This window comes from Orbicella franksi, chromosome 10 (genome assembly GCF_964199315.1).
Source record: "Orbicella franksi chromosome 10, jaOrbFran1.1, whole genome shotgun sequence".
Taxonomy (NCBI): domain Eukaryota; kingdom Metazoa; phylum Cnidaria; class Anthozoa; order Scleractinia; family Merulinidae; genus Orbicella; species Orbicella franksi.
The window spans coordinates 14,252,197-14,264,597 of NC_138154.1; the positions used below are offsets into that span (position 1 = coordinate 14,252,197).

General features: G+C 36.1%; 1 protein-coding gene across 2 annotated transcripts in view; it reads right to left on the bottom strand.

Moving 5' to 3' along the window:
• Positions 1–11,838, bottom strand: part of LOC145499285 (uncharacterized) — a 41,175-nt gene extending 29,337 nt beyond the window's left edge. Inside the window, exons 1-4 of one of the 2 annotated variants that reach the window (XM_081478781.1) lie at positions 9,375–11,580; positions 9,051–9,122; positions 8,847–8,890; positions 3,496–3,615 (exon numbers count right to left, since the gene is read on the bottom strand). In XM_081478781.1, the coding sequence (XP_081334907.1) occupies positions 3,496–3,615; positions 8,847–8,890; positions 9,051–9,122; positions 9,375–9,443 (305 nt within the window). In that variant the 5' untranslated portion in view covers positions 9,444–11,580. The other variant, XM_081478782.1, reaches the window with a different exon arrangement.
• Between the last annotated feature and the right edge of the window lie 563 nt (positions 11,839–12,401).

Genomic DNA, 12,401 nt, shown 5'->3' on the forward strand with positions numbered 1-12,401 from the left:
TTTCAAGCCAAGTACCAATGGAAAAACCAAACCAGGTATGTACACTTTTATTTACAAATATATCCAAATTTGCCAACAGCTCCAGAGATACATTTTTTATAGTTAACAGCACTCTGTCAGGCGCTAGTGCACACCAGTGTAGTTTGATACCTTTAAAGCCCTGGAAACACTCAATATCCTATTTTTAAAACCTGTTTAAAAATTGCTTCCCTTTCAAGTGACTATGAATTATATCATAGTGGCTACAATATATCAGGTCAGTGATTTGATATATCGGAGGATTTCAGGGCTGTACACGTGGCAATCGATTGGTAATCATATTTATAGCTACTCTTGAGGCATTCTACAAGGATTTACACCACAGTAATAATTTCAAATTGCACTACATGCAATTGACAACTTTACATGTACATGCATCAGATATTGCCAAACAGCTCCATACTGCAACTGGGTAACAAAATTAACACTAACACAGCACAGATTTAGTATTTGGTATTTGATAATACTGTGCTTGACTGCACAGTATATCAAAAATAATCATAGATAGGGCAGACAGTGCACTTTGTCATACCTTAACTAAGATAGCTATATATACATGTATCAACCTGAAACTCAGATAAGATATATGTAAATCACATATCTTTGTATAATATTATTGCTCGCCTATTGCTATGATCGCTGGGATTGCACAAAACAATACTTGTCAGGGTTTTTCCAAGTGCAGTAAATTTTACACCATCTCAGATTTTTTTTCTTCTATGCAAAATTTTAAACTATCAACTACAGAATATGTTGGAAATAATAAAAGCAAAATTCTGATGCAAATAATTTGAAAAATATAACATTCCTGACCAATACATCACTTAAAGAAACATAATTTTCTGCCTTATGCCGTTCAGTTGACTTCAACGCACACATTGAACATAAGGCACATAATTGTGAACACAACTCAAACCCAAATCTGTACAGAGTTAAAATTCAAAGCATTTGAGCAGCTGATCAAACGTTCAACTTTTTTTTCTCTCCTGCAACTCATGAATATTTCAATCGTTCAGAAACCATGCTCACAGGAAATCTTGTGTTCAAACTGTCTGTGACACAGTTTGGTTTTACATTTTGGTACCAGTACATGTACGGTATTTTCAATTCCCTTAAAATACAATTTATCTCCTCGGTCAGTTCCATATAGATAAGTTGTTAAGTAACAAGAACAACATCACGGCGTTTTACTTCTCAGTGTGATAAATCCTTAATTTCTTTAGACTGAAATATTTAATGTCATGTGCTCTCCACTGGGTTTCAAATGGAACTTCAAATCAATTATAATGAACAATCTCAAAGTAACATTTACCTTAGTTTGTAAATTTTTGTTGTACATCCAAAATCATGATAAGAATTCACATTATACTGAGTGCAAAATCCTTTGTTTTTGTTATTCAAATGAGGCCAATCTATAATTTATTAGATGTATCAGATTCTGTTTGCAATTTGGTTTTACACATGAATGAACATTTCTAGTTTTCCCAAACCTCAGGTGATGATCATATAATGGAGATAAATTAAGGTAATCAAGGGCATGTCTACACATACATGTACATGCAAAATATGTACAGTATGAGAAAACAGAGATCCATTTGATAAAAACACAAATTAAAAATATTTTTGAGATATCCACATATTGGTTAAAAAATAACATAGTTACTACTAGCAGTACTATTTTTTACTTATTAACCTTATAAGTATGAAAATGCTTCAGATATTTTTACAAATTACCTAGTGCATAGTATTATTGTATTTTATTACATTTAATCATAAAAATTACAACTTCCTTGATTTTGATTGGTTTAAAAAACTCCAATTCTTTGGGCTAATTCACTTGCCAAGTTGTTATCGGACAGTTTGTTATCGGACAGTTCAATAAGCCAATCACATTCAAAGTTGTGCATGTAGTTTAATTCAACCAATCACGTTCAAAGTTGTAATTTAAATCAACCAATCACAACCTTGGTCACATTTAAACAATTTACGCCTTCTTTGTCAGTCTTTTAATGCAAATGTTCCCTTTCTTTCATAACTTGCCTATTCTTCTTTTCTCAGAAATTGTCATTTTTATGATTAATTGGTAATAAGACTTCATGTCGTCCAATTCAGTCTGTAATCATACTCGTGACAAAAAAATAGGATGACTGCGCAGCAGGAGTCCAATTTTGTTATCACTCGTATGATTACAGACCGAATTAGACTCCACTCAGTCCTATTACCATTATTTATATATTTAACTTATTATGTTATCTATTTTATTATATTATACATGAACTGTATATCTTATTACAGGTACATGTATATTACATTTTCTACCAATTCTATAACCACTAAAGGTAGAGTTTATTCAACTTAATTTAGATTTTCCATATCACCAATGAATCTCAACATATTAAATAGCTATCCATCTGTTATGAGGAGTACAAAATCGTAGAAACACAAAACTTGTACGCACATTCCACCATATTACAATCAGATATCTGTAGTTTAAAGTTAAATGCTCCCACGTCAGCAAAGGAACATCATCTGATGCTAAAATTGTACCTCAACTCACTTGTGATTAACGCCAAAAAATATTTTCCAGGCAAAAAGGAATAAAGTAACCTAAATAACACACCAAGCAGGTTGTAAAATTAGTGTCATATAATATCACGTACGTGGTTTCGTATCAATTTTTAAGAGAAATGAACAAAATTAACAGATACAAAGTGGACACCAAAATAACGCATGCCATACTACATGTCAACAATGGCAACCGTTTCCATAAAAATACAAAAGACTCAAACTCCAAAGTTATGAAATTTCAAATTCCAAACAAGCAAATTCTAGTAATTGCTTTGTACACACAGTAAGTTATTTGCATGCAGCTGCCAGGCAAACCGCCTGAAGGTACAAAATTGTTTATCACTGAATAATCACCAGGTATACTTATCCAATTTGCAAATACAGCACATACACAACTCTCCCAATATACATGGCCGTGTAATAGCCAGGATGTGTATTTTTTTTTTCTTTCATCAAGACTCTTGTTTACATGTATTGAATGCTTGCCTTTTTTACCTGTTACTTTATCTTTTGTTTTCTTTCCTGATCTGCTATTATCTGATGGCAACTCAACACAAAACACTTTATGCAAGCAACAACATCTGCATGCAAACATTGCCAAACAATTTCAATTTGGCTAAGGATTGTCAGTGGTGTTCTGTAATGTTGTGTATTGTGCCATTAGGTGTCCCGCTTTCAAAACACGTCAATCAAGGCCACAAAAATGCAACAGGGTCCATTTTACAAAAGGAGATTGCCAAGAATAGACATGTGGAAAAATTAAGCTTCAGGGGTTCTGCATTAAAATACACCTGTCCAGTATTCTTGATTATTTAATTCTTATACACCGTGAAGTCAACATTCGCATTTTGACAAATGTATTAAATTTTGCTACAGACTCCAACTCACAAGCATGAATCAACTAGAGCTGATCCACTAAGCTGGCTCTCATTGTCTGAGAGATCCTGCTCATCGCCAATACTTCCTGGACCTTCATTTCCGCGCCACACAAAGGAATCGTCTGTAGAACTGTCAATGCAAAAAACATACAATCAGTTTGTTACTGATGTTGTCAACTGGCATAGAGTGATGCAAGTCATTTTGAAGACATCGGTGACTGAACACAAATAAGAGCAATGTTAAAACGCTACATGTAACATCAAAATTATAATCATCTAAACTTCCTTAAAATAAACATTGTTTATTGGTAATTATAATATAGATAGGACCCTGCGCACACTCTGATTGGTCAAAAACCCATGTTTTATTGTTTTTCGCCACATAATTATATTTACTTCTAAATCATAAACCAAATGAAGAAGCCTAAGCTGTGTATTACCAAATAAAGAAGCCTCGACTGTGCTCTGTTCTGTTGTAAAGCACGCAGGAAGCAGTAGAGCACAAAAGAAGTGTAGGGGAAAACACAAGACGAAGTCGAGTGTTTTTCCCCACTTCTTGAGTGCTTTACCACTTCCTAAGTGCTTTACAACAGAACAGAGCGCAGTCAAGACTTCTTTATTTGTTTTATGATAAAGAATCCTATAATTTCCCCGTGCATTTGGCTGAATTTTCAAACCAAACTTTATTTTCCAAACAAGTAAATGTGGCGTCAGCCGTGCTCTGTTCTCTGATAAAGCACGCTAAAATAAGCCAATCACAATCCTTGTTAGAATTGTTCAAATGATTTGATTGGCTAACGAAGTGACAGCTGTCAATCACAAACTGGACTTCAGCTAAGCTTTCAGTTTCGAGTGGTTTCGAGCAGCTTTCGAGAGAAGAACGATGCCTTCAAAGTTCGCTTTTTAGTTAATTTTCAAATAAGAATCTAAAGGCAGGCAAAGGTTTGTAGTCCATAGGAATCCGGCCGTATTGTGGCTCATGAAACCGTGCACTTTTCCAATGGAAATTACGGAACAAGAAGCTCAAAGCTGGCAGATAAAAATGTGAAATGCTGAGTTGAATTTGAAAGGAGCTACAGTTATCTAAGCTTTCGGCTTGCAGCAAGATTGCCTGAACTAGCGTAAAAGTTAGACAGACTAAACTGCTCCCACTGGTTCTACTCCGACCACAGAGGAGAATATCTAGAGCAAGCTTTGAGCTGACCGCACATTGGTACACTTCGCTGAGAAGACCAGAGAACGAGCGAGCATTACTACACTGCATGTAAGTGTTGTTTTAAGCAATTGAGCATTTTTACGAGAATAAAGCTTCTCATCATAAGCAGAGACAGCTAAATTGTTGTTTTCTGTCGTTGTTTTACTTCTTAAGTAAAATTTCCGCCTTCGTAACAAATATAATGTCTTTTATCGAAGTACTGGTTAGTTTGAGAATTTGTTTATTTTGCTATGTGTTTTGTCGGCAGGAATCCAGCAAAACTTGTCATTTTAGTACAGTTTTCACACTACTGTTGCTAACAATGGTCTCCGTGAGCCATATTTACTGCAGAAATAGAGCTCGTTTCCATTGCGTTTGTCTGCATCACAGGGAATGTTTAATTTGGGCCAAATTTGTCAAAATTCCGAAGCAAAAATTTGAAAGCCAGCTTACTGTCATCAACCCGTGCTCTGTTCTCTGATAAAGCACACTGTTTCAGCCAATCAGAGCGCGCGTTATATGGAAACTTTATTATAAACTGTAATAAAACACTCCGGACATTTGAGAACTCTCGAGAAATGGAGAAAACACTCGCTGGCAACTCATGTTTTCTACATTTCCCTTATGTTCTCAAATGCCCGTCGTGTTTTATCACTGTAATACATGGCTTAGGCTTCTTTATTTGTTAATGAAAGCATACATGTGTATATATTCATTGAGTTTAATATAATTAGAGAATTTCTCTTGAATTTTTTGAACCCCTTCAAGCAGTTTGCTTTTATCAGTCATTGATATAACACTTAAGGTCTGGTCTTAAACCATAAAAATGGATTTTTTTTCTCTCACAAAGGAAGTTGCTCCCCAAGTAAAACAAAAACTGAAACTTCTCTAAATATTCAATTCTGTGATAAATGCCCAGGATGTAGAACTCTACAGTACAAAAGGCCTCCAGTCCTATCAGTCTGATGTTTGAGCTACAGTTTACAAAGAGCAAAATGCATTTTCATTTGTATTTAGGTGACCACCAAATTGGTAAGCTTTAAAATTCACTCAGAGACTGATCAATATACTTTTTAAAGCTTATAACTGAAGAAAAGTGCAATGTAATTTTAGCCTCAGAACATGCAAGTTCCAAGTGATATTTACTGCAGTCAAGATATATGTGAATTTCTTAGTTAACGCTTGACCCAAGCCAGTTCCCCTGTATCACATGCAAGATGATTGTACAACAGTGTCATAATTTGTATCTTAAACAGAACAGATATTTTTAAATCAGAGACCAAGGTCATTGGCTCAAAACTTACACTAATTAGAGCTGTTTGATAGGTTTTCTATCATTTTCCTTCAGAACAATTAGATTTTATCAAACAATTTGTTCCGGAGACAATCCTGAAGGCACCCCAACCCTACAATTTGATTTGGAACTGATTTTTTCTTATAAAAAGAATCATGAAAAGATACTGGGTCTGTGAAATAAAACACTGCTATGCCAAAGAATAAACGTAAGGTTACTGGATCCTCTGTGTAACTGATCACACACCACATTGATTATAGAGTAAATCCCTTCACTTATCTCTGCGGTTTTCTTCACCCTGTGAAACAAAATACCTCATCTGCCTCTCAAGAGTGTTAATTAAAACAGATGAACATGGCTTCTTACATGGTAAGGATCACAAGGGACACACATTTTTCTTTGACTTGACAGTCACAGTAAAGACTGCTGTAGCAAAAACTCTGTTTAATTTCAAATTAAGCCTAATTAAGCTGCTAAATTCAGTCACAGAAGTTGAAATTATGAATATTTATGCATCAATGCTGGACTGGCTTCCTGTTTTCAATTGAGCTTCAAACAACTGGGTGATGGTAAATGTATACTAACTAGATTGAAATCTGAAAGTCCTGCTCATACTCTATTTCAAAGCCAATAAATTTCTTCACACTGCCGCAGAATAATATGAGCCAGAAATACGCGTATTATAATACAGAGTTCTGGATTGTAAAAAAAATTTTCAAAGTGCTTGTGCCTCAACTCAGTCATATTGCAAAAGCAAACTCTATTTTTTTCTGCCTTCAGTGAAATAAATGACAAAACTAGATGCGCAACTTTATGTTGTTTTGGAGACTGTAGCCACTTTCATTATAAAAGCATCGACATCTATTCAATTGTGTAGCAACATAACCTTATGATACAAGAGATTGACAAGGTTCTACATCATTCTACAATGTACATACAAACTGCCATTACAGTAAATGTATATGTGATACAAATGTATGTGGGATTGTCACTGGATAGGATTTATATTTTCAGAGAAAATGGTGTGTCTAATAAAAATGTGAAAGAGGGTTTGGAAGAAATTTTCAAAGTTTAGGTAAACCAAGGCCTTAGGTAAGGGTGCATACATTAAGCAGCTTCAAATTCTTCCAAAATGTTCTGGAGTGCATGCATTAGGTTATGTCAACATGAAGATGCCATTTTATACATCTTTTATAAAACAAAAGCAAAATTAATACAATGATAAGGTTCGACCATGTTTAAATAGCCTCATGCAAAAACAACTAGATAACCAATCAGAATGAAGGGTTTGTGATCAAACTTTTAAATAATAAGTATAGCAATGCACACACTATTTAAATCAAAAAGAAATTTTGATGGATCATCACAGATTTGGGAAATATTTAGTTCAAAATATTATTGCTTGCCTATATTTCTACCACTTTTAATAAATAGCAGAAAATTCTGATGCCAATCAAAATTAACAGCTGAATATATTATTTTTCTTTTTGTCCCTTAACTGAATTTGCAGCCTGAAATAACTTTTCAATGTGCAGTCTTTATATCTAAAATTTACAAAGAAGGATTAATAACTCTGGTCATTGTTTCTTAACCTTTCAATATGAAATAGAGGTTAATTAAGCTGGTGCAGTGATAATTAAATTTGTTCCTATCAATGACTTTAATCAAGAAGAAAATAATTTTGGACAAATTTCATCAATTTTTTTTTATCCTAGCCCTGAATAAAATCAGTGGATCACTCCAGTGAGTTAAGAACTTAGGCTAGAAACCATCTGGGAAAGTTTAATCTATTAAAACTGTCAACAATTTGACACCTCAGTTAAAATATTTCACACTTCAGAACATTCCATGTGTAAGACCGCAAAAAGATACATTACCGTTTTAGACCAGAGACAGGAAAAGAGATAAATTTGGCCGGGTTACAAATAGATTGCAGCTAAAATAATAGTTCCACGGGAAAATGCTGTTCTATTTCCGTTAATTCATCAGGAACTTGGCACTTGGAACAATTTTACTAGAACAACAACAACAAGGAATATTGTAACCAGCCCCATAAACACATCGTTTGGAAGGCAATGAAAACATCGTGCTTTTCTGTAGAAACATCGAATTGAGCAGGTATAAATTAAAAAAAGAGACTTTTCCAAAATAAAATTTCTTACATATCAAGAGCTTAGCTTAATGAGCTAAGATTAAGCTTAAGTTTTTCACACTAAAGTTGAAATAGATCACTACAGTTCTAATTCCCCACGCGCGAGCTGAAGCTTGTATTGAGAGTTGAATGGAACGAAATTACAACAGATCACATGTGATAGTAGTGATACGAGCAAAAATACTTTACAGGAAAGAGAAATACCACAAACTTTGATTGATAAACTCAAATCGGACAGCTCTTTTTTTAAATAAGAAAGTTATCTATAGAGGTTTATGATGTTCGATTGAGGAAGGCAATGTACGTCAATCTTTTAACATGCAAAGTTCTCGTGGATAGTTTTGGTTTAATTTAGTGTATCTAACCAAGATCCAAAAGTATCCTGTCCTATTCCATGACATTCTCTACTATGAACAATAATTTAATCAAACACCGATTGAACGTTCTTTTAAAACGATTGTCACCTTTTGCCACCGCCGCTTTGAGCTAAAGCAAATTATTGAAATCGGTTTTCGACCATCTAATGCCGTAATGGTGTGTTTTCCATAAATTTCAAGCAATTTGCCATCGCATCTTATGATTAACCAGGCTGCATATTAGAGATCCCGATTTTTCTACGCACCACTATGATTCGAAGGGTAAAGCTTCAAGATGAGCTGAGAAAGGTCCCCACAAAATTCAAATTACATACAGCGCTACATGCAACGTGCAATATATTACCTTCCCATGGAGCTCACACTTGCCGTCTCCGAGCCATATTTGCACTGCAATATAACAACAAGTGACGTTAAATCCCATTAAAATTTTGTCGCCACTGCATTTGTCGTTCTTCAAAGTCGAAATAGTTCAACGACCGAGGGCATATCCCATCAGATCAATTCCCTGCGTGAACTCCGTCAAGAAATCAAAACAAATGCTCCATACCTTTTCTAACTGGTGTGCAACGTTTCGACGCTCTTGCTCCAGTTCTCGAGAAAGCAGCTCAAAGTGGGCTTCCTGTCAAAGAAGACAAAAAAAGTGGAGTATGTTTACAAGCTCTATCGCTAATTAAGCTCGCGTTCAGTTCGAGAACGGGAAATGAGGTTCACGGGCTTGGAGTTAACCAAACCCAAGTACTGTACTAATTCGACCTCAAAGTCCACGAAATAACGACGGCATCCACAGATCCAAACATCATAATCAACTAAAAAGGATGTTGATGATTTCAATCACATTAAACTCAATTTAACGGCAGAAAATATAGCTTACCTGTTGTCGTACTGAACGAAGAAGGCTTGCAGCGGAGTCTTCGTTGTAGTCGCGTCCGCGAAACGCCATCGTCGAAACTAGTTCACGTTGATAAAATGGCGCACTTTTACGAGCAAACCAAAGCCAGCGCTTTTAGGTTGCTTCTTTGAACGATGTTATTTTCAAAAGGGCAACCAAAAAGTCAGATTAAAGTGCCGAAAAACTCAAACGATTCCGTTCCGTACGAGATATTTTTCTGACGCGGTGACAAACACTTGTCCTTCTGACCCTCCCACGGGTTTACCGGTTTTCAAACTTGTCAGTCAAATCATCAGTTGCCATGACGATATTTCCCGCGTCGACCACGTACAGGAAGAAAGAATCGTTCAGAACAAAAGCAAAGAATTTTTCTTCTTCCGCGAAATGAATGATGAGCTCTGTTTCATTACATGTAAAGAATTTCATCTAAAGCTGATTATTCTCGTAGACGTAACATTGAAAAACGAACGACGATTTAACCAATCTAAAACCCATATTTTTCCGACTAAATTTCTAGCGTTGGTTTTTTGTTTGACGGTTGGCTGTTTCGATTTCTCTGGAAAATTTTCTCCTTGTTTCACGGTTTAAAAAGACTCCCTGACATTAAAAAGCTTTAAAAGTACCTCCGATGTTATATACGCAATCAGGACTATCAAGGTGGAGCCCAAAGATGGAACAACAAAAGTGTTTTGGTAACAAAGGTCACAATGGGGAGGGATTTGAACACAAAATAATCTTTGTTCGGTTCTATGGTTCCGCTTTTAGTTTCATAGAAACTTCTCGTTCGATAGCATGTATACAACATGCAATCATAAACGACGAAAGATTTTAAACGTGGCGTTTGCTGTGCCTATGGTTGTTTAGTGTAAGATTATTTATTGCTGTTTGTGTGAGCAAAATTTGCCCCACAGGAAATCACGACTTTACTTTTCCAATGAAAACTAAGAACGCACTAAACTCATATGTTAACAAAAAATTAACGATGAACCAATCAAACAATTGAGAGATCTAACAAATTAATTCAAAGTAATATAGCTTTTCGTTTTGCAACAAAAGAATTCGCGTTATGGTCATATCACCACGTTTAATCTCGACACCAGCCTAATTGGGGCAGGAATGTTGAAGGGTCAAATGTTTTGTTTGGGTGAGGCAGTAACGCAAACGGTTTCGCTTTATGATTTCTTTCTGTTTGCGTTTTCTCGGCCGGAAAATGATTTATCTAACCCAAGTCGTTTTAAATTCTTCGCAATTTGCGAGTTCTGTCGCAATTAGTACTTGATTACCTGGGGCGGGGGGGGGGGGACGTTTGAAGTATTGTAGCTATAAGAGTAAATAATTGCTGTCTGATAGCCTTTGAGCAATGGCAACGGAACGTGGCTTAAAAATCACCCCCTGGGTTTATTTAGACCGGACAGCTTGACGAACAAATCTATTACGAGAATTCACGATTGACATCGTTTGTTGCCCTTATATTGGTTTTGCGGTATCTCTGAAACTCAAGAGAGACGAACATTTGCATATATAATACCAATACAAAGAGAAATATTTCCAACAAATCTAAGGAAAGCATAGTCTGAAAGAAAACCTTCAAACCAACTAGAGCCAATATCAGTAAACAAAAATATGACGCGAATGTCCGAATCCCAACCAAGCAGGCAGGAAATTTAGATCTTCGATCTGAAAATTTTTTTCCGACATCATTAACGTGCCTCGAACAGACATGTGTGATCGGCTTTTGAAAACAGTGGGAAAAGATTTCGTAGAATTCAAGAGTGAAATGCCTCGTGAAACTTTTGAGGAAACTCATTCAAATCATTAGCTTGGTTTATCTTGTCAGAATGAAACCGATTGTTTTGCATACGAAACATGCAAGGAATATTTTTCGTAATATCAAAGCAAACACCAATTCAAAGTAAGGGATTTACTTGTTTAGCTATGAGTTACTTGAAATGTTTGCGTTCTAAAGTCCTTCGATCAGAAGAAACAGAACCCAAGTTGTTTATCAAAAAACAGAAATTTTCACCGTCAAAACACAGCTACCAAAACGACTAGGCGAACGAAATACGAAATCTTCTGATATTCTGTTCACGTGTATGAATTCGTATTTCTACAATACAGGTTGTAAAAGCCGTTAATCAATAGCTTAGCGACACCAACATTCTACAAAGACAAGAAAAACGCCATGATAACTCACCTAGTGGGATCTGGAAGCTTGTTTGTATTACAATGGCGTGATTTCCTTCACATTGGCTTCGATACTCCGTGCTTGTCACACAAATCACGCAATGACCACGAGTCGAAGTGGATGCCACTTTGGCGCGAAAATTTCCCACGAGATCGTGATTTCCACAACAGCAAAATTTTATGCGAATGTCCCCAACCCTCGCAGGAAACAGTCGTAGAAAGTAATGAAAACGAGTGTCGCCGTCGAAAACTAGTCCGAATATGCAAATCAACCGAAAATTATATGCAAACCTTCGACGTAACAAAGCCGTTTAATTTTCACCGTCATCGGCTGGTGAAAATGACACTTCAGATGCTAACCAATGAGAGGCTTCGTTGTCGAGAAATGTTTGAATATTGTCTGGGTTATAAGTTCCGTCTTCTGTCACCGATGCGATATCGCTTACGACGGCGGGCCTAAAGTTAACGTAAAGGAATGTTGACTTCTGCCGTGCATGCTGATAAATATTTTGCCATGCTGTTAAATATCGTATTTTCAGTAGCCTCATTTTCGCCCGTTGTTCAAGGTGAACCGGAACGGCAGGCTAAAATTTCAGTTAATCTCTAAACATTTTCGCGCGTGGTTCTTTACCATTGACGGGGGATACAGACAACCAGGACAGAGTGCTGAGGGAAAGCTTTGACCGTTTTGTTTCAAGTGAAAATGTTGTCTTCTTTTTTCCACACACGAATGTCGAGACTGAATCGCATCCTTGGTTGAACGATTTCAAAACTGCCCAAGGTCACTCAGAGCGAGAGACGGCTTCCCCTCCCTCTCCCGAAGCA